General features: G+C 45.0%; 1 protein-coding gene across 2 annotated transcripts; it reads right to left on the bottom strand.

Annotated features, from left to right (window-relative positions):
• ACP5 (acid phosphatase 5, tartrate resistant) lies at positions 1-27,842 on the bottom strand. 2 transcript variants are annotated; one of them, XM_040346506.1, is made up of 5 exons: positions 27,747-27,842; positions 9,535-9,814; positions 6,470-6,597; positions 3,090-3,435; positions 1-1,110 (listed from the first exon to the last, which is right to left on the bottom strand). In XM_040346506.1, the coding sequence occupies exons 1-5, from the start codon at positions 27,812-27,814 to the stop codon at positions 871-873; spliced, it is 1,062 nt and encodes a 353-aa protein (XP_040202440.1). In that variant the 5' UTR covers positions 27,815-27,842; the 3' UTR covers positions 1-870. The 2 variants fall into 2 exon arrangements, with proteins under 2 accessions (XP_040202440.1, XP_040202441.1); XM_040346507.1 differs by lacking the exon at positions 27,747-27,842 and adding an exon at positions 27,564-27,700.
• Between the last annotated feature and the right edge of the window lie 103 nt (positions 27,843-27,945).

Raw genomic sequence — 27,945 nt, 5'->3', positions numbered from 1 at the left:
TCCATCTGCTCAAAATTTCATGTAATTTGCAGTACATTTGAAATGTTCAATACAAAACATCAAACAGCATACAATCTCAAAGGCCAAGTTCACCTTGTACAGAAACTGGTCCATGCAGACAATGGTCCTCAGGAGTTTAAAATGCATTGTGTGGTTTGTGAAAATATAATAATTGAATGCAAATGCCATACTTTTAGGCCTTTTCTGAAGCCTGGCTAAAAATACTCCCAAAAAGGGCCAACCAATCCTGCTTTATTTCTAGGACATGGGCTACAAGCAAATGGCCACTAAACCACCTTCTTTGAGGACAATTAAGGAGATAATCTCTTTAGTTGCCCTTAAAGAAGAAGGCTTGGTGGCGATTTTTTGTAGTCCACCACTACTCGGCATGGGCATGTACGACTGGAGAGTCTTTGGTGTAACAGAAAAAGAACACATGCACAATTTTCGAATCGGGAAGCACACTTACTCCTGCAATGCTGGGGGTGAGCGCCCAATGTCTGACATTTCCTGGGAAAAAAAAGCCAAGATGTAGAAATATAAACATTGGCAGTATTTCAGCTAGGCTTCATGAGCGACAGAAAAGGCCTACAAGTATCATGTGCATCTGTAGTGTATTGTAAACCACTGGGGTCCCAGGTCTGCATTGGCCAGTTTATGTAAACATTAGCCTTTAAAACTTGTACTCTGTTCATATTTTTGGCACACGCTTAGATTATCTACCATAAAACCCGCCTGCATCCTCATGGGTTAAGCAATATTTGAAGGAAGGAACTTCAAGGATTTTACAGTAATACAGACACACACAGAAGCATTTGATCCAAATAGAATGTCCATTATGTAAACAAGGTTTCTCTACAGCAGCTAGGGTTACAGCTTTCGTGGATGGAGGGTGGTTTGGAAAAGACTTTTGCCTCCAGACTGTATGTAGGTAATATTCATTTCTTTATCAGTAACCTTGATGTAGGCAAAGCTTCCCATAGGTTCACCTTCGCCCAGGAAAAACCGCAAGTAGCCCATGGGAACTGCAGCCTCGTGCTTCCGTGAATTCTCCATGAAATTTCCAGCCCCACTCAGCACATATCCAATACCGCTGTCATCCTGTAGATACTGAAACACAAAATACAGATATGGTGAAAGTGTTTTGGGGACGTGGTCTTTTTTAAAAGATCCTCTCTGGGATCAGTGTAACCTCCTGCCCACCCCCATCTCCATGCAAAAAAATAAAAGGATTCTAAATCCCAGTCTTTACTTACCTTATCCCTCAGTCATGCGTTTTCTGTCTTCTCGGGCTTGGGGTCTGTCATTTGGTGCCCACACTACTGCATGCATGACATGGATTCATCCTGTTGGATGGCCGCTGACAGAGTCCTCTCAGGGCAGAGAAGAGGACCTATGTCATCAGAGGGGCGGTAGGGGACTGGTGGTCTTGGCACACCACTGTAGTACTGGATTAGTGGTCCCTTGCACTAGAATAGCTGGCGGTAAGGGACCTGGATGGGGGGGGGGGGGGGCTTGGGTATGGTTGCCACATCATCCCTTTAACCTAGGACACATTAATCACACAGGTTCTAAAGCCCATTTAATGCAGATAAGGTTCCAAGTTTAATTGCCACCTTAATCAGCCACAGAACCTGTGCAATTAATGTGTCCTGGATTAAAAGGGATGATGCGACAACCCTAGATAGGCTTCACATAAGGGGGCAAAAAAAGATTGTTCTTGGGCAATTACAGGTAGGTAGCAGATTAACATTTACTTGGCCATTCTAAAGCTACATGAGCACAGGGAGTTTTGGCCCCTTGGCCTCAAATATCAGCATTTTTGGCACCTGGGAAGCACAGGTGTAGCGTCCAGCTCCACTAGAGTGAACGCTGTATTGAGTACTACTCACATTTAGGGCTATATGCCACACATGCAGAATTTTTGTGTTTGGGAAATGCATCCCTGAACACATACTGCCCCAAATGTTGACCGACTTCAGGCATCAGGGCTGATCGCTGCACCTGTGTCTCCCACACCCCTGAAAACACAAGGATTTGAAGCTGAAAGGGGTTGTAAAGGTTCGTGTTTTTTCACTTTAATGCTTCCTATGCATCAAGTTGAAAAAATACCTCGCTGTCTTGAGCCCCCCCCAGTTTTACTTACCTGAGCCTGTTCACCTGCTGTGCACGTCCCCCGGCGTCCTCTTCTCCACGGAGTCTGGTTGTTGATTGGATAGATTGATGGCTCCCGCTGCTGTCAATCACATCCAATGACGCGGGGGGGGGGGGAGGCGGGACCATCTATGGACGCCAACTGTATGACACGGGAGCATGCCCACAAGCTAACCCCCTCGGGAAAGAGCTTCCCAGAGGGGGTAAGCTTTAGCGGGGAGGAGCAGAGACGGCTGCCGTGGGACCCCCAGAACAGCAAGATCAGGGCCACTCTGTGCAAAACAAACTGCACAGCGGGAGGCAAGTATGACATGTTTGTGAATTTTTTTTTTTTAAATAGAATATACATATACACACACGTTTCTGGTCATGTGACCCAATCCCTCAGCAACTGCAAAGTGCAGTGGATCATCAAAGTAATAAAAGATGATGCTGAGGTTGACACCCAGAAAGCAAAGATGCAGCAAAACGTGTCAGCTGATGCTTGATTTATTGGCCACGGGAGCGTTTGTTATGGTGGACAGATTTATACAGAGACCAATACCCATCCTATCCAATTTGCCTAAATTTTTAAGCCAAACTAAAAACTCAATTCTGGTAGTTAAGAGATCTGTTCATTGTTGGGTTGTCGTTCTTGGGAATGTAGAGGTATGGACAGACCGAGGAAATCAATCAGAATATTTATAAAAGTGATGCGCAAACTGATGGTTCAATACAAATCCTGAATAATAATAATAAATAATAATAATAGCTTGTAAAAAAAAAGCATAACCATGCATGCCAATATCGGCCAAGTACAACCTACTTTTTCACTAAATAAGGAACTTGATACATTTTTTAAATTGGAAATTTGACATCAAAGCTCAGATTTTTTATGGGGATTCTATTTTGACTGGAGTTCATCTTTAAGATTTCACACACCAGATTGCCCTTACCTGCATGTTATGGTCATGTCCACTTAGATAAGCTGTCACTTTGTATTTCTTAAGCAGGGGTTCCACATGGTGCAGAAGGCAGTGAGTAGGGCCATGTTCAGCGATGGACCACACCGGGTAATGCCCCGCCACCAGTAAGTAGTCCTCCTTGGCAGTCTCCAGTTTCTTTGTTAGCCAGTCAAGCTGTATATTAGCCACCTTTGGGTTTGCGGCACCCAGTGGTTGACCCCCAATGAAGTCATCAGAGTTGCCACACAAGACTACGGTGTCCAGCAAAAGGAGACGCACCGTTGCGTTGGTGTCTGGAATCTTGAAGGACAGGTCGTAGTACAAGTCTGGGTATTTCCTGTACAGAGAAAAAAAAATGAATGTATTCATACTATTTCTGACCATCGCAAAGCTAAGCGCAGGGGTTTTCCATGCCCTCGCAATGGTTAGTTTAGTTGCAGTAAAGAGATGTTGTGTCAATTGGAGTAATGGGCGCAGCTGTTTAACAATTCATAGGAGTTCCTTTTAATGTTAACATGAAATAAGTTACGTAGAAGGGTATAGACTGACCGATAACCGACACGCCCTCGGACATGACCACCAAATATGTGCTATGGAGCCTTCTTGTGAACATCCCCGAAAACAGAGAAGAGAGCAAGTTTGGATAGAGCGGGCCAAACTAGCCACATTTAATTAACTTTTTCACTTTGATTTGCAGAAAATATGGACACTTATAATCATGGCTTTTTTTTCCCCTCAGATAATAGGTGCGGGAACTCCCCTATTCCAAGAGAATACAGAACCAAGTAACAATTGTGATGCTAAGTATTTTGGATGGATTTTGTTAATGATCAAAAGAAAAAGCAATAAAATAGATCCCATGCAGCCAAATATAGACCCCCACCAAGAACAAAGGACCACCCATAAGAAAATACCCCCTCCTCCAGCAACAAAAATCCCTCAGCAGCAATAACACATCTCTCTGCAGCTAGAATCAATAGATGCTCCAGCAGCCATAGACAACCCTGCAGCAACTATTGGCCACCTGCATCAAAATACTCCTTCCTCCAGCAACAGATCCCACTGCAGCCAGCATTATTGGATACCTCCCTCGCCAGCAACAATAGAACCCCCCTGGAAAAATAGATTGCCTCCAACAACATTGGATCCCCCAGCAGCTAGCATCAATAGACTCTGCACCCCTTGCCATTATATACATTCTGTGCTGGAGATGCCAGAACTGCGTTCCTCCACGTTCCCTCTAAAAAAAAATCCCTGATTGTAATCAAATATCACTTTTTCATTTTATTATTTTTACTAGGGTTGTCCCGACACCGATACTAGGATCGGTATCGGGACCGATTCCGAGTATTTGCGGGAGTACTCGTACTCCCGCAAATACCCCCGATACCGAAATAGAATACTCCCCCCCCCCCCGCGCGCGCCGCCGACGCATCACCGCTGCCGCCGACTGGTTAATACGCGCGGGGAACAATACAGCTTTCATTTGAATAGCTGTAATGATTTGCGCCGCGCATAGACACTCCCCCTTGCTCGGGTGAACTGTCCAATCCCGAGCAAGGGGGAGTGTCTATACACAGTGCGGCGCGAATCATTACAGCTATTCAAAGCTGTAATGTTCCCCGCGCGTATTAACCAGTCGGCGGCAGCGGGATGCAGGTAAGGGGGACATGGCTGGATATGGGGGGGGGGGGGACACGGCTGGATATGGGGGGGGGGGACACGGCTGGATATGGGGGGGGGGGACACGGCTGGATATGGGGGGGGGGACACGGCTGCATTTGTGGGGGGACACATTTAAAAAAAAAGTATCGGTATTGGCGAGTACTTGGAAAAAAAAAGTATCGGTACTCGTACTCAGTCCTAAAAAAGTGGTATCGGGACAACCCTAATTTTTACTATACGAGTTGGTTCACTGGAAAAAAAAATTTTTTTCCGATCAACTATAATCATCTTACTTATAGCACTGCACTTTATTGTATAGCCGTTTTTGGGTTTGCATCATAATCCTTAGCGCTGGCTGCTTTTCTTTTTTGTTGCACCCAAGCGCAAAGTTTATTTCTCTATTAGTTTCACAGTCTACAACAGGGCTGTCTTAATAGCATCATGGGCCCCTGGGCAAAGTAATGCTCTGGGGCCCCTAAAATGGAGACAGTGCAGGTAAACAGACATCAAGTAGGTAGGAGGCAGACAAGCTCCACCCCTTTTGGGTGGAGCTCCGCATTAACTACATGAACAGTCATTCTGTACAGCAAAGAAACAGTGGGAAAATACTACATGCATAAAGTAACAAAGCTGTCCTGTGCATAAAATATATCTGCTAGATTGATGCCTTTCCAGCACTCTGGCCCCTCGACGCCCTAGATATCCCCCCAGCACTCTGACCCCTCTACACACACCAGATATCCCCCCCAGCACTCTGACCCCTCTACACCCTAGATATCCCCCCCAGCACTCTGACCCCTCTACACCATAGATATCCCCCCCAGCACTCTGACCCCTCTACACCATAGATATCCCCCCCAGCACTCTGACCCCTCTACACCCTAGATATCCCCCCCAGCACTCTGACCCCTCTACACACACCAGATATCTCCCCAGCACTCTGACCCCTCTACACACACCAGATATCCCCCCAGCACTCTGACCCCTCTACACCCCAGATACCCCCCCAGCACTCTGACCCCTCTACACACACACACACCAGATATCCCCCCAGCACTCTGACCCCTCTACACCCCAGATACCCCCCCAGCACTCTGACCCCTCTACACACACACACCAGATATCCCCCCAGCACTCTGACCCTTCTACACACCAGATATCCCCCCCAGCAATGTAACCATATACCATAAGACACCCCTTGTATTGTGACCCCACTACATCCCTGATGCACTCTGGCCTCTCTACATCCCTTCTTTCGAGTCCTGAGCATTCAAGCTGCATGGAGCTGGCTCAGAGCATCACTTGCGCTCCGGCCCTGGCAGCAGTGCACCGTGCTGATACCCATTTCACAGCAAGCAGGGAGGGGCAGGGCCGGAGCGCCAGTCATGCTCTGACCCCGCCCCTCCCTGCTTGCTGTGAAATAATAGGTATCAGCACGGTGCACTGCTGCCAGCTTGCCTCCCTTGTGTATCCATCACTTTCAGTGCCATCATGGGGCCAAATTTAGGAGCAGCGTGGGTAAAGTGCAGGGGCCCCAGCTGCTTTGGGGAAAGTGCAGGCCCCCATGCAGCTGGGGCCCCTGAACAGTGCCCAGGTGTGCCCCCTCATTAAGACAGCCCTGGTCTACAGTAACCTCATCCTTCCATCTCTTGTTCACATATATATCTGATCTCCACCCAGAAACTGCATCATATAGTGGGCATTACCAGCGAGAGGATATTTTGGAGTACTCTATCTGAGCCGTGACGTTTCCATAGTGGTCGTGGTTTCCAGCAACAATATACCAGGGGACGTTGCGTAGGGACTCTGCAGTAAACACAGACTCAAACGTTGACTGTAAAAAGAAACAGAACATAGGGAGTTGAGTGTCTGAACGGACAGAAACAAACAATGCAATGAACACTACATAGACCACTTTAAATAAACGTTAAATGGAGTCATTAAGGCTGCATTCACACCTAGGCGTAGGCGATTTGCGGCGTTTACCGCGACAAATTGCGGCATTTTCCCCGCAATTTGCCGTGACAAAACGCTGCGTTTTTCCCCGCGGTTTTGTACAGGTCATTGGCATCAATGTAAAACGCCCAAGCCGCCCGATTTGTGCGTCAAAAAAGGGTCTGGGACTTGTTTGAAATTCAGGCGTTCGGAGTTTTGCGTTGGAGATGTAAACCATCTCCATAGAGAATAAGGTTATTTTTTTCCCTCTAGCGTCTTTGAGCGTCGCGCTTCAGACGACAAAACACTCAGGTGTGAATGCAGCCTAAATGCCCATGCCACAGCTTGTGGCACATAACCAAGACATGTTCTAAATACTAGATCAGGAAAATAACCTACCATTAAAATTGATAGTTAACAGTGAAAGACAGAACAAAAAAAAAAAAAAATCCATAGAAACGCATTTAAAAAAAGTGAAATTGATTTGCATTTTTTAATTCCCATTAATCAGCAAGATTTCTGGCTCCCAGGTGTCTTCAATACAGTTAACAAGCTGAGATTAGGAGCACTCTTAATGCTTGTGTGTCCCTGTTCTCCATTTCAGGGACGAATCGGGCCAAATTTTTGCCTGAATTCAGCGCTGAAACTGAGCCAAAGACGCACAGAACTCCTGTGCAAGCTGCTCCGCAGTCACAGCGGAGATACAGTGCTTTGAAAAAGTATTCATACCCCTTGAAATTTTCCACATTTTGTCATGTTACAATCAAAAACATAAATGTATTTTATTGGGATTTTATGTGATAGACCAACACAAAGTGGCATATAATTGTGAAGTGGAAAGAAAATTATAAATGTTTTTCAACATTTTTTTATAAATAAATATGTGAAAAGTGTGGGTTACATTTGTATTCAGCCCCCCAAGTCAATACTTTGTAGAACCTCCTTTCTCTGCAATTACAGCTGCAAGTCTTTTTGGGGATGTCTCTACCAGCTTTGCACATCTAGGAGAGCGACAACTTTGCCCATTCTACTTTGCAAAATATCTCAAGCTCTGTCAGATTGGATGGAGAGCGTCTGAACAGCAGATTTTAAAGTGGTTGTAAAGCCTTACGGACAACTTTCACCTACAGGTAAGCCTAGATTAAGGCTTACCTAAAGGTGCTTGAAATATCTCCTAAACCTGCACGATTTAGGAGATATTTATAATTACCTCGTACGGCGATGTCTTCAGCGCATGCGCACTCTAGAAAAGGCATGCCGGAGTTCGTGACCTCCGGAAGGAAGAGGGGTGAAGAATGGAAGCTTCCAGCCAGCGAGGAAATCAGGGACATCGCAGGCTTCGGTTTCAGGTAAGTGACACATAATGGGCTACTATGCAATGCATTCCTCTTAAAGCGGGGGTTCACCCAAAAATCAACTTTCTGACTTTCTGCCATTAGGTCCAGCATACTGCCGACATCTGCAGTATGCCGTTTTTTTTTGTTGTACTTATCGTTTTATCAGCCTTTGTTATCCGGCTCTGAGCGGGGATTTCTTCCGGGTATAGGCGTTCCTAAGCCAAGCGGAGTTGATTGACGGGCTGCTAAAGCGCGTCACGCCTTCCGAAAATACTCGAAGTGACACAGGTGCCGTAAACACCCGAGTGTGACTTCGGGTATTTTTGGAAGGCGTGACGTGCTTTAGCAGCCCGTCAATCAAATCCGCTTGCCTAAGGAATGCCTATACCCCACAGAAATCCCCGCTCGAAGCCGGATAACAATGGCTGATAAACGATTAGTACAAAAAAAAAAAAAAAAACACAGCATACTGCAGATGTCAGCAGTATGCTGGATCGAATGGCAGAAAGTTGATTTTTGGGTGAACCTCTGCTTTAAAGTCTTGCCACAGATTCTCAATTAGATTTAGGTTTGGACTTTGACAGGGCCAGTCTAACACATGAATATGCTCCATGCCATTGTAGCTCTGGTTGTATGTTTAGGGTCGTTGTCCTGCTGGAAGGAGAACCTCCACCCAAGTCTCAAGTCTTTTGAAGACTCTAAACAGGTTTTCTTCTAATATTGCCCTGTATTTAGATCCATCTATCTTCCCATCAACTGACCAGCTTCCCTGTTCCTGCTGAAGAAAATCATCCCACAACATGATGCTGCCACCACCATGTTTCACAGTGGGGATGGTGTGTTCAGGGCGATGTGCAGTGTTAGTTTTCGGCCACACATAGCGTTTTGCCTTTGGGCCAAAAAGTTCAGTTTTAGTTGCATCTGACCAGAGCACCTACTTCCATGTTTGCCGTGTCCCCCACATGGATAAAGAGGGTGACTCTCCCCAATGGGTACACAGACAGCAATAAAACCCACGACAGAGGGTCTAACCATTTCATGCTGTAGGAAAAAAAAAAAAAAAAAAGTTTATTTTTTATGCACTGGTATCACCCTCTATCAGTCCCTGTGTAGCAGGGCTGAACTATGAGAGGGAGAAACAGTACAAGGAGCCAATCAGTTCAAGCGCTGACAAGAAGCATGCCGATAGGAGGAGAGCGCAAAGTTATAGGGAGTGGAGCTCATCACTGTGCTGCTTCTCCTTTAACTGTTAAGTCACAGGCTGGGGTGGAGACAGAACAACCTGGGCTCAGAAGAAGTGGGTTGAATTGGCACTGGAACATTATCCCAGACATGAGGTTATCTAGTGACAGAAAACAGTATGGCAGGAGAATTCCCTGGGATTGATGGTAAACATTTCAGCAAAAACTGACTTATTATTGTCGCCTCGACCACACAGTTTTATTTGCCTTATATCATAAAATCCCCACCCTAGTAAATGTGCATTTTTTTTTTTTTACCTCAAATCTGGGGTCTTGAACATCTTTCACACCCTCATAGTAGAAGTTGTCTCCAACAGACAGGATGAAGTCAGCTCCCCAGTTGGCCACAGTTTTGCCCAGCTCAGCTGCGACGTAGGTCTCCTGCTTGGTGTGGTATGGAGGGAGGGGTAGGCCGCCCCAGTCGCCTATTACTGCGAAGCTTAGAGAGGACTCGGAGCATTCTGATGGGTCAGAGAGGGTCATTGATGCCACACATGGGAGGATGGTCAACAGAAACACAAACATCTCCATTGTAAACCTGGGTGGGGGAAGAAATACATAATGTTATGGCACCAATAAGGTAGACAGGTGGAAAGTTTGAAACACTGGAACCTTCAAGACTGACAAGTGCCAATGCTTTGAGAAACACCTGGAAGGTAATCTAAAAAATAAAATTGCCTCAATTGACTACATAAAAAAAACAAAAAAAAAAGCATTTAAATGCGCTGAGAATTTTCCCAAGAATTTTCGAAAAAATTCTTCTAGTGTATACCCAGCTTTATAAAAAGGTAGAAGGAAAAAAAAAAAATCTATCTAAAAAGATAGGTTTTCGATTTAAGATACATTAAATAGTTTATTCAGCATGCAATGGAGCTTAGTTATGTAGCCATGAGGCTGTATATTCTGCAATATTTACATTTTTGGTAAACTCATTCAATGAATGCAAGCCGAGATTATGCACTGCATTGATGCGTTCACGCAATGTTACAGTAACCATGAGATAAAACAAAGTTCAGGAATATTCTATTATCCCATTGTTTTGCAAATCTAGGTACATTACAAATTGTATGATTGAATCGGTTCTAATATCGTTGTTTTACTAACCCGACAGCTTATTCTAAATAGGAAACCTTCATTTTGTTTGTAAATATTAAAGATTTAAACTACCAGCAAGAATAGGTGCAAAATCGTGGGTGCGCGATATTCGCCGATACCCGCGCCGAGTTTGAACACTGCGCCGGTATATACCGAGCGCAGTACATTCGTGTATAGTCGGGCAGGCTCGACTCCTCTCGCGCTCACGTCCTGGACGTACAGGACGTGAGCGCGAGAGTAGCCGAGCCTGCCCAACTATACACGAGTGTACTGCGCTCAGTATATGCCGGCGCAGTATTCAAACTCGGCGCGGGAATCGAGCGGGGAGGATGCCGCACCCGACAAAGAGGACACCTGAAGCCGCAGACGGACGCCAGACCCGACGAGGCCGCCGCGCAAGACACCAAAGCCAAGTACTAAAATGTTTTTTTTACAGGAATGTCGGGTACACTTTAGGGGTGCGCGCTATACGCCGGAGCATGCAATACCCCGATAAATACAGTACTTGCATATAAAGAGCACCTGTCATTTCAGATCAGTCATGGCAGCGCCTGTTAGCGGGCATCCACTCACCTGCTGCATCATCAGCCGCCCCATTAAAGTGAATGGGACGGTCGGTGAGTCAGAGGAGCCGCCACTGCGGGACAGAGATGACAGCTGCTCTTTAAAACATCTTACAATTACCAGCCCCCCGTTTTACTTACCTGAGCCCTGGAAAGTCCAGCGTCGAACATGATATTCCTTTGCCCAGGCTTCTCGGCTCTTCATTGGATCGATTGATAGCAACGCAGCCATTGCTCTACTAAAATTTGCAAACGATCTGCTATAGGCTAAATCCAATGGACACTATTCTGCACTTCTACTCCTGGACCCCCTCGTCCAATCAATGACCTGTCATCTCCAAAATAGGCCCCTTTCTAACCAATGATGCCACAAAGCTCCTAGTTCACTCCCTGGTCAGCTCTTGCCACGACTACGGCAACTCCCTTTTCACGGGATTACCGTTACATAGGCCATCCCCTCTTCAGGCCATTATGAATTTTGCTACCAGGCTCATTTACCTCAACAACCATTCGGGGTGAGCCACTCCTCTCGGCCAATCCCTCCACTGGCTTCTGCTCACCCAACAAAATTAAATTCTATATACAAACGACATCTTACAAAGTCATCCAGAACTCTGTCCCCAGCTACAATACTAACCTGGTCTTAAAATTCCAACCAAATTGTAATCTTCATTCCTCCCATGAGCTCCCTTGTCATCTCCTCCCATGAGCTCCCTTGTCACCTCCTCCCATTCTCACCGCCAGGACTTTCCCCCAAGCCTCTCCTATCCAATGGAACGTCCTACCCCAAATCTGTCTGACTACCTCCTACTCGGTTTTCTTTTAGACGATCCCTGAAAACCCTCCTCTTCAGAGAAGCCTATTCTACCCAACAACAGTTATTAAAGCGGTTGTAAACCTTCCTATCTTTTTCAGCCAAGGAAGCTGCCATCTTGGCCTTTTTCAATCTTTAACTCCAATGAAGCTGCACATGTGATCAGTTATGACACCAGCCATTGGATGGTTTGACAGTTTGGTTGAGAGCACAACCAATGTGCAGTTAGCATTCCCGGCATGCCGGGAATGTTAAGTTTTTTTTAAGTGTTACATCGATGGGTTTACTTCCGCTTTAACTTTTGTATCACTAGACCCTCCCTCCAAGACTGTAAGCTCTAATGAGCAGGGCCTTCTGATTCCTCCTGTATTGCAACTGCTCTCATGTTGAGAAGCGCTGTGCACACTGCTGGCACTGTATCAATCTTTTATAGTAATTAAGAATAATAGTATATAACCATCTGAAGGCTGCATTCACACCTGAGCGTCTTTCAGCAGGGGCGTCGTTAGGGGGGGTGCCAGAGCCCCTGAATGGGTCCCCGAAAAGCCCAGAGTCTCAGGCATGCGGTATTTGTTATCCCCAAGCGCCGCCGAGCAGGGACCATTCTGATTCCGAGATCCGCCGAGCGTGATCGAGTGACATAGCAGGTCCCGCCTTCTGAAGCCTACAGCGCCTATGATGGACGTCCCACTGGTCCAATGTCAGGACCGTGGGACGTCCATCATAGGCGCTGCAGGCTTCAAAAGGTGGGAGTTACAATGCCGCCGCTGCCGCGCAATGCCACATCCCCGCTCAGCGGCTCTTCTCCTCTGGCTGCATCTCTACGATGATGGGCATTAGGCACGCTGGAACTTCACATGACGGCTGAGGTAGGTCAGCGAGTGTGTATGTAGGCCAGGTCAGTGTAACGGTCAGTGTGTCAGCATTGATAAGTCACACAACCCCAGCCCACCATACACCACCACCGCGCCCCCCTTTTGACTTCGGGCTGAAGCCCCTGGTCTATTTTCCGCCTAGCAACGCCCCTGCTTTTCAGGCAGAAAGTCGCGCAATTGTTGCTACGATTTTGTACAGGTCAAAAAGGTCACCAATGTAAAAAGCAGAAAAATGCCTGTAATCTGCCCAAAAAGAAGCTCATGTATTTTTTGGGGCTTCAGGTGAACACGGATTTGAACAGGGGCCATTTAAAATGGGATTTTGCCTGTTGGGCATTTTGGAACTATTGAGATGAGCGTTTTACGAGCGGAAAACACTGCCGCCTAAGGAATTTATGCAGGATCTTTTTTTAATGTCTAGAGGGGGAGGGGTAGAAACACGAGTTTGGCTTTAACAAAAGCGGTAAAAACAGTCTCATAAATGGTTAGGTTATCACCACCTCAAACAGCTTAGTCTTGTTTTCCTCCATAGACCACAGTTATCAACATGAACCCAGTGTCCATATACAGAGTGTGGTAATCTACATTCATTATCATAAGGGCTGATAAGATACTGTGTTGAAATGGCAGTAGCAGTGATAAGAGAACACTCCTTGTGTTAGCAGTACTTGCCTATTTTCTCTTCAATCTGCAGGCTGAAGGAGAGAAAAAATAAATAAAAGTCAGCCAATTCCTCCATCCTCCCTAACTTGCATGGATGGAGGAATCTACTGCTAGCTATTGTATTCAACAACCACAGCGCTGCTGAACAATGAGTGTATCCAATAGGATGCACTGTTTGGCCGATAATTTTCCGCTCTGGTGAGTCGATTTTGATTTTTTTTGTGTTCATCAATTCTTGTGGTCCTTGCATGGCCAGCCACAGCTCAAATTTTGTCTATGACTAGTTTGCAGAGCAGGCTAATTGAATAATAATAAAAAAAGACTCAATGTCCCCATCAACATTAAATCCCTCCTGCAGAACAATCGTTTTCTGCCCCTGGGGAGCCTCCCCTGCCATCAGAATACACTCATGTGTGCAGCTGGCTAAAGCCTGCACTGCTCCTTTTAGGAAAAAGCCAACAGACTGGTTGTACGGAAGTCAATCAATAGGTGGTCAACTATGTACAACTGACCTGCCCATACATTGGAAGGCTACTTCAGAGGTGTATTTAGGTTTTGTGATGCCCTAGGCCTGACAACGCGTGCAACCCCCAATTTAAATATGACCCACCCCTTCCTGTCAAGGTCACACCTCTTCCTGTTTAAGACCTGCCCTGAACATTTCCAGTGGGAACACTAGTTCTAAAGGGCCCGGGGGGGTGGGGGGGCCGAGATTTCCTCTCACTTTCTGTTTGGCTATGGGGCAGGAAATGGACAGATGGCAAAAATAAATTAACAGGGGCTATAACCATCCCCCTACTCTATCCAAAAAAAAAAAAAAAAAAAAAAAAAAAAAAGTGTTGCCTTTAGTACTACTTTAACCACTTCCAGACCCGCTCATGTACATATACGTCGGCATTTTAAAGATGGATATCTCGGTAACGGCAGCAGCTGCTGCCACAACCGAGGTATCCATCTTTAGTGCCAACTGTCCTGTACACGATAACGGCAGTCTTTGCGGGGGATTCGCCGCAAGATCGCCGTTATCGGTGGCGGGAGAGGGGCGCTCCCGCGCCCTCTGCCGCTTACCGACGGTAGCGGCGTAGGCGATCGGGACTGTTCGGCAGCTGACTGGGGTTGCGAGTGAGGGAAAAAGGTCCTTCACCCGTCCCCATAGCTCTGCTGGGCGGAAGTGACGTCAAAACGTCAGTCCCGCCCAGCGTCTTAAAGAAACATTTTTTTTTTTTTTGTCATTTGAAAAAATGACAGTTTCAATTTTTTTTTTTTTTTTTTGCATTTAAGTCTAAATATGAGACCCGAGGTCTTTTTGACCCCAGATCTCATATTTAAGAGGACCTGTCATGCTTTTTTCTATTACAAGGGATGTTTACATTCCTTATAATAGGAATAAAAGTGATCAATTTTTTTTTCTTTTCAGTGTAAAAAGTAATAAAATAAAAAAATAAATAAGAAAACCCAAAAAAAATTTTTTTAAAGCGCCCCGTCCCGACGAGCTCGCGCGCAGAAGCGAACGCATACGCGAGTAGCGCCTGCATATGAAAACGGTAATGAAACCACACATGTGAGGTATCGCCACAATCGTTAGACCGAGAGCAATAATTCTAGCCCTAGACCTCCTCTAACTCAAAAAATGCAACCTATAGAATTTTTTAAACGTCGCCTATCGAGATTTTTAAGGGTAAAAGTTTGACGCCATGCCACGAGTGGGCGCAATTTTTTAGCGTGACATGTTGGGTATCATTTTACTCAGCGTAACATTATCTTTCACAATATATAAAAAAATTGGGCCAAATTTATTGTTGTCTTATTTAATTAAAAAAAGTGAATTTTTTCCAAAAAAGTGCGCTTGTAAGACCGCTACGCAAATACGGTGTGACAAAAAGTATTGCAATGACCACTAATTTTATTCTCTAGGGTGTTAGAAAAAAATATATATAATGTTTGGGGGTTTTAAGTAATTTTCTAGCAGAAAAAAATGTTTTTGTCTTGCAAACACCAAATCTGAAAAACACCAAATTTCTGCTAAATGTATGGAGGACTAAGAGGATATAACCATGCCAGTGGTGCAGCAGAAAACATGTAGCACAGTGATGAAGGTATGTGGTCCAGGAAGTGAGCAAAGGAAGGATTGGGGGCAGGAACAAATAAATCCATCTGTTTATTTTTCTCAGCAGCAATCAACAGATATAAAAATTAAGATTCCTTAACCACTTGGGATCCGCGCTATGGACGAAAGACATCCACAGCGCGGCTCTCAAGTGCCGAGTGGACGTCCTCTTGTTGACATTCCCCAGCGGGAAAACAACAAGCCCGGCGCATCGCTGGGAAGCCGATGCGTGTGCCTGGTGGCCGCGATGTCCGCCATGTACCCGCGATCAGCGATGACAGCAGGGACGTGGAGCTCTGTGTGTAAACACAGAGCTCCACGTCCTGTCAGGGAGAGAGGAGACCGATCTGTGTCCCCCAGTCAGTCCCCTTCCCCCACACAGTTAGAACACACCCAGGATACACATTTAACCCCTTCCTCACCCCCAAGTGTTAACCCCTTCACTGCCAGTCACATTTATACAGTAATTAGTGCATTTTTATAGCACTGATCGCTGTATAAATGTGAATGGTCCCAAAATTGTGTCAAAAGTATCCGATACGTCCGCCGCAATATCGCAGGTCTGACAAAAAAAAAAAAAAAAAAAAAAAACTTGCAGATCGCTGCCATTACTATTAAAAAAAAAAAAAAAAATTCATAAATCTATCCCCTATTTTGTAGGCGCTATAACTTTTGCGCAAACCAATCGATAAACGCTTACTACGACTTTTTTTTAACAAAAATATGTAGAAGAATACGTATTGGCCTAAACCGAGGGAAATTTTTAATTAAAAAAAAAAAATTGGGCTATTATAACAAAGTAAAAAATTGTGTTTTTTGTTTTTTTTTTCAAAATTTTCTGTCTTTTTAGGTTTATATTGCAAAAAATAAATCGCAGAGATGATCAAATACCACCAAAGAAAAGCTCTCTTTGTGGGAAAAAAAATAAATGATAAAAATATAATTTGGGTACAGTGTCGTATGACCGCGCAATCGTCATTGAAAATGCGTCAGTGCTGAAAGCTGAAAATTGGTCTGGGCACGAAGGGGGTTTACGTGCCCAGTAATGAAGTGGTTAATATGTACAACTGACAGAAGCAAAGGATTGCAGGAGAGTCCTACTACCTACCCGCCAGGTATAGGTGACCATGTCGGTGACCATGTCCCTTGTGTCACGGTCTGCACCATCCCCATCATACCGGCAGCAGTGCGGCCGCTTTATGGGGGCGCCAGACCGATTTTTCTTGCGCCCCAGTCCACCTCATAAGACTGGTGCTACACTAAAAGTGTAGCGCAAGGCGGCGGGGACTCTTTTCATGCTGCCCTATACCTGGGCCAAGATACAGCCAGCCTAAAGCATACAATTTTGATTCCCCCCCCCACCCCCCTTCTTTTCCCCTTAGACAAGATCTTTACTGGAATTATCAAAGGCCAATTTCAGCTCCCAAATGACAGTTATTCCCCAAGAACACTCACATTGTTTTTACTATAGTAATTTCAAAAGAAAGCACCCCAAGTACCCCTAAACTAGCTCATATTTAGTAGAGCCAATGCTACAGCCAGTGGCGCAACCAGAACCTTCAGGGCCCTGGTGCAAGAGGCCATGCCCCTGACCGCCGTGGCCCTTTCCTCTGGTCCCAGGGCTCTTTCTCCAGTGGTTGAGTGCCATAGATTGCACTGGGGTCACAGCAGTGTGAACCGAGCAGAGGGACCCTTTTACATGTTCTGCCGTCTTGGAACACCTCACAGTGGCGGAATGCCAGGGCCCAGTCGCAACTGCAACCTTTGCGACCCTGGTAGTTCCGCCACTGGTTACAGCAAACTCAATTATAATACAATATAAAGCAGAGTTACCACCATTGTCCAATATTCAGTGGTAAATAAAAAAAAAAATAAAAAAAAAAAATAAAGTGCTTAAAGGGGATTTCCACTTTTGCAGTCAAATTTGAGAAAACCCTCCTCTATATATGTTTGTTATGTGTTCCCAATCACACAGCAAGCCTAAAAGGTTTTGTAAAAAATATTTACCTTCTCTAGAGGTTTCAAAGGAGGTGTTGTGGCCGATACTAAGAATTTCTGGACAATGTTTGTCCCCACACACAGGTAACTATCATTAACATACAATGGAGGAGGGCCGTTGTAAATGTTTAACCCCTTATTAGGACAGACTGGTCAAATGCAGTTTACAACTAAATGAAAAAAACTGCAAATAGCACAGACAGAGATAATTCTGTTACACATTACGCCACGGCCCCCTCCATAACAACATTACTCCACGGCCCCCTCCATAACAACATTACTCCACGGCCCCCCTCCATAACATTACCCCACGGCCCCCCTCCATAACATTACCCCACGGCCCCCCTCCATAACATTACAGAGCACGCAAGGATTTTTAAAAAGCACTTAAGGTAACCAGACATTTTTTATATAGTTTTTAACCACTTCCATACCAGGCACTTACGCACCTTCCTGCCCAAGCCAATTTTCAGCTTTCAGCGCTGTCACAATTTGAATGACAATTGCGTGGTCATGCTACACTGTACCCAAATGAAATTTTTATCATTTTGTTCCCACAAATAGAGCTTCCTTTTGGTGGTATTTGATCACCTCTGCGATTTTTATTTTTTGCGCAACAACTAAAAAAAGACCGACATTTTTGAAAAAAAAATATATTTTTTATTTTTTTCCATTTAATTTTTTTTGTAAATACGTTTTCTTCTCCAATTATGGGCACTGATGGGCACCGATGAGGTGGCACTTATGGGCACCGATAAGAGGCGCTGGTATGCGGCACTGATGGGCACTCAGAGGCGGCACTGATGGCATTGCTGGGCATCATTTAAGCCAGTGCCCATGTTGCCAGTCAGTGCCCATTTGTGGGCACTGATTGGCATCGCTTGCGTTTTTTTTTTTTTTTTGCGCTCTTTTGAGCACCGCGGGGCACTCCCTGGTGGTCCAGTGTTGGCATCCGAGGGGGGGCTGTGCTGATAAACAATCAGCGCAAACCCCCCGTCAGGAGAGCCCCTGATCGGCTCTCTACTACATCAAGGTGAAAAAACACCTTGCAGTGGCCGGGCCCCCGTTTTACTTTCCTGAGCCCCGAATTTCCGAGGGCGCAATCCCATGGCTGGTCGGCTCTTCTTTGGATAGATTGATAGCAGCACAGCCATTGCCTCCCGCTGCTGTCAATCAAATCCAATGACACGGCCGCCGAGTCATACAATCGGTGGCTATGGACGCCGATTGTATGACACAGGAGCATGCCCGCAAGAGAGAGCGCTTCCCAGAAGGGGTTAGCTCTTGCAGGGAGGAGCCGTGGGAGTCACCATGGGACCCCAGAAGAGGACAAAACGATCTGCATGGTGGATGCAAGTATGACAGGTTTGTTATTTTTTTTAAAGCAAACCTTTAGTGTCACTTTAAAAAGGGGTTAAAAGCGCCTGTGTTGCTGCGTTTCCGAAAACGCTTTTCAGGCGCTTTGGAATGAATTGAAATGAATGGGTGGTGGTGTATACACCACTCCAAAGATGCGGCTTGCAGGACTTTTTTTCCCCCTCCATCCCACAAGCGCACCGCCCCAGTGTGAAAGCACTCGGGCTGGCAAGTGAGGAGCTTTACATGCGCGATTTTTAGAGGTTAAACGCATGAAAACTGCCTCAGTGTGAAAGGGGATCTAATCGAAGAGGATTTCAAATCCTCGGACCAGTGAAACAGTGTTCCAGTCCCTGACGGCAGGATCACGTAAGGTAAGGTGACCAGATTTTTAAAATGAAACCCGGGGACATATTTTTTCTTTACTAGTAATGGCAACAATCAGCGACTCTCTGCCCGTCGCCACCGCCCGCCTCAGGCCCCTGCTACTACTGGATGGGGAGCGGAAGAAGATCACTCTGCCAGGGAAGGCAGGTGGCTGGCCAGGATTTGAGCCAAGGCAGAAGAACATGCGAGCGAAGCTGAATAGGCATGCGCCCGAAACTGAAGAAATATTCCCTCTGCTCCGACCAGCACATGATCATCAGAAAGGGGCACAGATAATGGGAAAAATATAACCCCCTTATGGTAGTAGGCACGGCGGAGCAGGGGGTGTAATTCTTATATTTTAATTCTGCACCGATTGTCTTTGAAATTGCCCCTGCCCCCTATTAAATCCAATCTGGGGACAAAACCAGGGACAGACTTGGTCCGGGGACAGCGTCCTCAATCAGGGGACTGTCCCCTGAAACCGGGGATGTCTGGTCACCCCAACGTAAGGTCACCATACAGATTTTCTGTAAAGGTGATCTCGCACTTTTTGATTGAAGAAAAGAAAAAATTGCATAATGTGTAGCGGCCGAAATGTTACCTTACAAGTTCTCCGGGACAATGCAGAGTAATGTGTTCTTCTAGTTCTGCTGTGTCAGGCTATGACACCAACGGATTGATTGTTGTCTGAACGCGGTCACATGACAGAGTCACATGAGTTGTTATCAGTCAGCTTTACAAACACTGCAATGTGACTCTGCATACCTGTGTGCACTTCATCCACCCCGCCCAGGTGAATTGTTTTAGGATCCATGCACATTGGGCTTAAAAAAAAACAAAAAAAAACATAGAGCATTTTTTTGTACAAAGTTCAGACGAGTTTAGGAGAGTTTTAAAAATGTTCTGCCAGTGAGCTCCAATCAGAAACGTGAATGAGGAGATTTTTTTTTTTCTGCCTCTAAACGTTGATCTAAAAATATGCCTGTAAACATCCTAATGTGTATGGACACATAGATAACATTGAGACGTTTCTACAGGCAGAACACAAAACTCCTGTAGAAACAACTTTTTAAGCCAGTGTGCATGGAGCCTAATGTCGCGTACACACGGTCATTTTTCGGCATGAAAAAAACGATGTTTTTCCAACTTCATCATTAAAGCGGGTTCACCCGAAAAAAAAAAATTTAACATTAGATTGAGGCTCATTTTGTCAAGGGGAATCGGGTCGTTTTTTTAAAATCGAAGCAGTACTTACCGTTTTAGATAGCGATCTTCTCTGCCGCGTCGGGGTATGGTCTTCGGGACTGGGCGTTCCTATTTGATTGACAGCCTTCTGACGGTCGCATACATCGCGTCACGAGTAGCCGAAAGAAGCCAAACGTCAGTGCGGCTCTATACGGCGCCTGTGCACCGACGCTCGGCTACTTTTGGAAAATCGTGAGGCGATGTATGCGACCGTCGGAAGCCTGTCAATCAAGTAGGATTGCCCAGTCCCGCAGCCCATACGCGGAAGCGGCGGAGAAGATGCATCTCTAAAAACGGCAAGTACTGCTTCGATTGTGAAAAAAAAAAAAAAACACCCGATTCCCCTTGACAAAACGAGCCTCAATCTAATGTTAAAAAAGTTTTTTGGGTGAACCTCCACTTTAAAAACGAAGTTGCCCACACACCATCGTTTTAAAAAAAATGCTCTAGCAAAGCGCGGTGACGTACGACGGCACTCTAAATCGGAAGTTCCATGCGGATGACGCCACCCTTGGGGCTGCTTTAGCCGATTCCGTGTTAGTAAAAGACGATTCGTGCTTTTCTGTCTGTTACAGCGTGATGAATGTGCTTACTCCATTATGAACGGTAGTTTTACCAGAACGAGCGCTCCCGTCTCATAACTTGCTTCTGAGCATGCGCGGGTTTTTAACGTCGTTTTAGCCCACACACGATCATTTTTTACAACCTGAAAAACTACATAGTTTAAAACGACGTTAAAAAATGCAGCTTGTTCGGAAAAAAAAAATAGTCGTTTTTCAGAACCTGAAAAATGACGTGAAGCCCACACACACGATCATTTTAAATGTAATTTTTTAAAAACAATGTTTTTTCATGCCGAAAAATGATCGTGTGTACGCGGGCATTAGGCCCGGTTCACACTGATGCGCTGTGAATTTGGTCAATTTTTTGTCCATTCTGAGGTGTGAATTTACGGTGATTTTAAACGCAAATTTCAGGTGTGGGACATAGCTGCGATTAATGTTCTAGCCAATGAAATCATAGTGTTAGAAAAAAAAAAAAAAGCGTTAATGTCCTGTTTTTGTGGAGAATAGCGTGGCGGAATTCGTCCATATGTGAACCATCATTGCGATTCCAGAACCATTTACACTGATGTCTATAGAGACTAAATTCGCAATGCAGTAAAGACCCTTTTTTTAATCGCAATCGTAGAGGAATCGCAACGCATGTATGTGAACAACCGTCACTGAAAACAATGACTTGGAATGGAACACATGCAAATTCAAAGCGTTCGTTTGACGCATCGCATTCGTTATGAACGCGCACAAGTGTGAACCGGGCCTTACTGACTAAATAGAGTCCCAAAACTTGTCGACTTTGAACCACCCTGCCCCAATTCTCTAAATGATAAACCCGATAATTTCCACTCCGCTATTGGAATTTAGAAGAGAGGTTACTAAAAAAAGATATTTTCTGGTACAATATTTTTATTGAGATATGAAAAGGGGAAACCAGATAAATTCCCATGCAGGTGATATGGACATGAAACGTAAGAAAGACGATCACGTAAAAGTACAGAATAAAAGATATTATGAGGGTATAGATCAGGGGTCGCCAAACTGCGGCCCTATTCCTTCCACTGATATGAGGCACTATTACTCCCATTGAGACCAACAATGGGGCACGGTTTCTTCCACTGAAAACAATGATGGGATACTATTCCTCCTACTAATAGGGGCACTACCCCTCCGATTGACCACATTTATTCTCACTGATGCCAATATTTTTGCCCTGCTTGTCACAATCCAGCCCTCCTAAAGTCTAAAGCAGGCATGTCCAAAGTCCGGCCCCCCTGGGGATTTGGATTTATATAGCCATTGCAGCCTCACATGTGCCCTGGGGGCCACAAAAGATATATACCTTATTTATCGGATCTGCCTCGGAGGGGACATGAAGAAAATCTCCTGTTTACTCGGCGGCGTCTGTAATAGGAAGTCCCGTTTCCTGGGATGCCATTGGACTGTTATGTTTATCATAGGAGGCGCGACTTTTTATTAAAGAGGCCACCGAGTAAACAAATTCTCCTGTTTGTAACCTGATGGCACTTGTCCCTCCCCCTCCTTGTCCCCTCCGAGGCTGCAGATGGGCATCGATCAGGCTGCACTAATGGCAATGGTGAGGCTACATTCAGGGCAATGGTGAGGCTACATTCAGGGCAATGGTGAGCCTGTGCGTGTTATACACTGATAAATATGGTATGTCCAAATAACACGCTCAAGCTCATCCCCAAGCTAGTCCTGGGTAGCGCTCTGGGATTCGTTGGGGCCACAAAAGAGATATATACAGTATATCCAAATAACACGCTCAAGCTCATCTCTTCACCACAGATAGATAGATATATATACACACACACACACACACACACACACACACACACGTGCGTGTGTGTATATATATATATATATATATTAATACAGTGCCACACCAGGCCTAGTGACACACCTTAGCGCCAGGATGCTAGGCCACAAATGATATGTTGATGATTCAGTCAATCACCTAGAGGTTAATGGTCTGACACACAAACCTCAAAGTAGTAAATGTGGATATTAGTATTTACCAGATTTTCATATAAATAGGTAAAAGTGTGTAAAAAGCAGCTATTTAAAACATACTATCAAAAAGACGTATGCATCAAAACATAATGATGAGAGTACCACTCTAAAAAACAGAAAGTTCAATGTGGTCAAACAGCGCTAAAAATTGGTAATGATTGTCCAATTTCAATAAAATAACGTGCAGGCATTCATCTGAAACGAATTAAGGAGATCAAGGTAGTGAAGATAGTTGATAGAATATCCTACACCTCTTCCCAGGATAAGTCACCACTTGTGGGGCACACTCCCCTTCGGGGTACTCACTCACCAAAAGGCATAATATAGTATACACTGAAAGGTATCTTTACTCTCTGGATCCTCCGTTTCTCAAGTAGGTATCAGGCAAAGGATAAGGCTCCACATAAAAACAGAGAAGGGTACCAGACAATAGTGTAATCCCGTTTTTATTCCATAAAATAAAGCAATCCCTTTTAAAACAACAGATCCCCGCTCTAAATGCACGTACCGCACAATAGATGGTAACACACGTAAGTCCTCGGTAAGTGAAGGTGTCCTCTGACCGGCATCCAATCTCCCAGGTAAACTTCACGAACAAACTTGCTGGCAGAAGTTTGCAGGAAACAGTCGCATGGAAAGAGAACACTCTGAGACGTACGCTTGGAGCGCACGCGTCACTTCCGGGTCGCCGTAAGAATCTTGCCCTGACCAGTTTCGCTGTCCAATCAGCTTCTACAGAGGGCGTGAACTGACGGCGAGAATCGCTACTATATATGCACAGCCCATTGCTTACGTAGCACATGTGGGCGGCGCAGCCTAGCAGCATCCACAATAACACCGATACGGAAGCCAAGAGGGCTCAGAAAGGTTTCTTTATATCGGGGATTTCAATCTTTACTGCACAAGTCGGTGGACAGAAAAATGACATTTCTTTCAATATCACTATTCTGTATATACAAGAGTCAATAATATAGAATGAGCATATAGTAATGCTTCAAAGTATATCACTAACACCTTGTCAAAAAGGGACTTTGTATTTAAAAAACAAAGTATCTATAGAAAAAGCGGATGTTATATGTAAAGTGCCCTGGGGTCAAGGATAACCGATCAGACACACCTCCTAAAAAACAGGAAAATACAATATAAACTTAAATGAAGGTTAATCCTACTATATACAATCTCATTTGCAATAAACTACTCGGTGTATATTTAGTAGGTGTATATAAATATTCCAATGACTGATTTAAAACACATTAAAGTACATTACATATAATTAAAAAATTACGTTATAAATATATAACAAGCACAGAGGCAATAGGTTTCAAACAAGAGACAATATTCAAAGCCAAGCCCAACTATATGTTTATGTTCCTAAATTTCATATTTAGCGGAAATCAATTCATAGAAACTGGAAAAATGAATAAATGATAGATATTAAAGGAGATAATATATTGATATCATAATTAATGTAATATTAAAAAATAATTAAAATTGTTAAAAATTCATTAAAAAATTATTAAAAAATTAATTAATTAAAAATCACTAATAAAACAATTGATATCCAATTCCACGTTGAGGCCTCTCGGAGCTAATGTGTCAATACAGTGGATCCATTTAGTTTCAAGCTTGGAGAGCTCTCTTACTCGGTTGCAGCCCCTCCAATTGGGGCTCAGATGCTCTATTCCCCAAAATTTCAATCCAACTGGATTTTCATCATGGAACATCTTAAAGTGTAGAGACACGTTGTGGTCCTTATAGCCAATCTTTATGTTGGCTATATGTTCCGCAATCCGTATCTTAAGTTTCCTTTTTGTACGGCCTACATAGAGCAATTTACAAGGACAGCGAAACTGGTCAGGGCAAGATTCTTACGGCGACCCGGAAGTGACGCGTGCGCTCCAAGCGTACGTCTCAGAGTGTTCTCTTTCCATGCGACTGTTTCCTGCAAACTTCTGCCAGCAAGTTTGTTCGTGAAGTTTACCTGGGAGATTGGATGCCGGTCAGAGGACACCTTCACTTACCGAGGACTTACGTGTGTTACCATCTATTGTGCGGTACGTGCATTTAGAGCGGGGATCTGTTGTTTTAAAAGGGATTGCTTTATTTTATGGAATAAAAACGGGATTACACTATTGTCTGGTACCCTTCTCTGTTTTTATGTGGAGCCTTATCCTTTGCCTGATACCTACTTGAGAAACGGAGGATCCAGAGAGTAAAGATACCTTTCAGTGCATACTATATTATGCCTTTTGGTGAGTGAGTACCCCGAAGGGGAGTGTGCCCCACAAGTGGTGACTTATCCTGGGAAGAGGTGTAGGATATTCTATCAACTATCTTCACTACCTTGATCTCCTTAATTCGTTTCAGATGAATGCCTGCACGTTATTTTATTGAAATTGGACAATCATTACCAATTTTTAGCGCTGTTTGACCACATTGAACTTTCTGTTTTTTAGAGTGGTACTCTCATCATTATATATATATATATATATATATATATATACACACACACACACACACACACACACACACACATTCTACCAAAAAATGTTTGTTTACAAGTAAAAAATAAAAAAAAGTGTCGGAAAAGGTCTTAGGGGGATGGGGGGAGTCTTTATCCTCACGCTAGAGACTACACACATTGTAATGGTAAAGTACAATTCTCCAGAATGCAGCTTGTGGTTTTGTGATAAGGACACACTGGGAGGGGTAGAATGTATGTGGGGGAGGTGAGAGCTATAGTGGGCACCCTATACAACCTACACCAATGTCCCGGCATGGGAGGTGGAGGTCTACATTGGGACACATGATGGAGTTCACTAGCTGCATCACCTTTCTAAACCGAAATCCAAAATACTTACATACACATCAAGACCACAACGCAATCTACATCCTGTATGATATCACTTAGAAGACTTCCGCCTGTCAAACCGAAACAGTAAGAGCCGGTTCACACTGGGGCGACTCAGCTGCCTGACAAGTTGCGTCCCATTGTATTCAATAGAACCGTTCTAATAGGAGCGACGCAAGTCGCTCCAACTTAGAAAAAGGTTCTTGTACGACTTTGGGGGCGACTCGCATTGACTTATATACAGAAGTCATTTTGCAAGTCGCCTCTGAAGTCGTGCCGCCCCAATGTGAACCGACTCTAACAGCCTGATGGGGGGGGGGGGGGTCCAAAATGCAGAGGTTCACTTTTTGTGATACCAGACAGGTATCTGCACCCCCACCCCCTCCCCCTAGTGCAGGGGGAGGGGGGAGCCATTCGTATGGCTGAATTTGCATCACATTCGGAGCAAAGTCATGCAGGACCCTTTTTTTTTTGGTCCACACCAGAGACGATTCCAATCGGAATTGACAGTTCGCACTGCAATATGCAAACTGATCTTGGGGTGCCGATAACTTTCTATTGGCACCCACAGGGGTTCACAAGTCAAAATAACTTTGTACGCCTGTTCAGGTCAGCTCCCCAGCAGTCCCATGATCAGGAGGCCAGCCCCAGCAATGGCAGCTCCCCATCTCTCCTAACATGCCCTCTGCATTCACACCTTTGCGTAGGCGATATGCCTCGTATTGCGGCGACATGAAATAGGCGTTTTGTCCCGCGATTTGCGGCAAAACAAAACGCGTAATTTTCGAGCCTTGTTTTTTGCTGGAGGGGCGATTTTAGCATTGTCGGCTATGCCCGAACGCCGAAGCCGCCCGAAAAAAAAGGGTCCGGGACTTGTTTTGCGCTTCAGGCGTTCGGCGTGGAGATGTGAACCATCTCCATAGCCGACAATGTAAAATCCCCCCTCCAGCGTATTGCAGGCTGCTGCGGCGTCGCGCTTCAGGCGTATATACGCCTAGGTGTGAATATAAGGCTGCATTCACACCTAGGCGACAAAACGCCTGAAGCGCGACGCTGGAGGGGCGAATTTCCATTGCTGTCTATGAGATGGTTCACATCTCACGCCGAACGCCTGCAAACAAGTCCCGGACCCTTTTTTTCAGGCGGCATTGGCGTTCGGCCATAGACAGCAATGGAAATAATTTGTGAGAAAAAAAAAAGTTAAACAAATCGCGGCAAAATACGCCGCGTACGCGGCGTTACAGTGTGAATGCAGCCTTAGTTGATGAATACGCGTTAAGGAGTCTTGTTGGGGAGATGGAGAGACACACACACACACATATATATATATATATATATATATATATATATATATTTTAAAAAAGGGGTGGGGAGAAGGAGATTTCACCCAAGTCACAATACAGAGCAATGACTGGCTCATCCAGAAAATAAAGTTTATATACAATGTCAACAATTGTAATAAATAAACAAAACACCAAATATTGGTAATGTTTCCCCAACTAGAGAAGCGTCATGGTTGCTAATGAGAGAAGTCTGCCAGATGACCTCCATAGACATCCCACCACTGACCACATGGAGCTTCGCCAGCTGCTGGGAGCAACAAAACCAGCATGGCTTCATATACAATGCAAACCAATGCAGCTTTCCCCTGGGTGTGATCAGAGAAGGAAACACACAACAACACATAGAAAGTTACAAAGTGTCCGATCTCCTCCTGCCCTGGGAGCCCATAGAGGTCAGTGATCCTGCATGTTACTTACCTCCTCCTTGTCCTCCCCAGCACTGACTACACACAACTCCTCACCCAGATTGTACGACACAACCTCCTCCCTCCTCCTCTCTGCAGGGGGCCAACACTTCCTCTACAAGGGCCACACTACCGCCCTTCCCCCACACTGATCACAGCCCGACTCTCCTGTGTACACCGATCTCCCAGCACACACCCTGCTGTCCGGTCACAGCCCTCCTCTACACTCTCATCACTGACAGACAACGGGAGGGGGAGCCGCATTCCCCGCCGCTAATCAGCCCTCATCACAGGTCATCACCAACACATGAGCGACAAATCTTCACATCACTGATCATCTCTTCTCTCCTCCTCCGTGATTTTCTTTTCATTTTCTCTCGTTCTCTCTCTCTATG

Source organism: Rana temporaria, chromosome 3 (assembly GCF_905171775.1).
Source record: "Rana temporaria chromosome 3, aRanTem1.1, whole genome shotgun sequence".
Lineage (NCBI taxonomy): Eukaryota > Metazoa > Chordata > Amphibia > Anura > Ranidae > Rana > Rana temporaria.
Note: the sequence above shows the minus strand (reverse complement) of the source record. Positions and strands in the feature narration are given on the sequence as shown.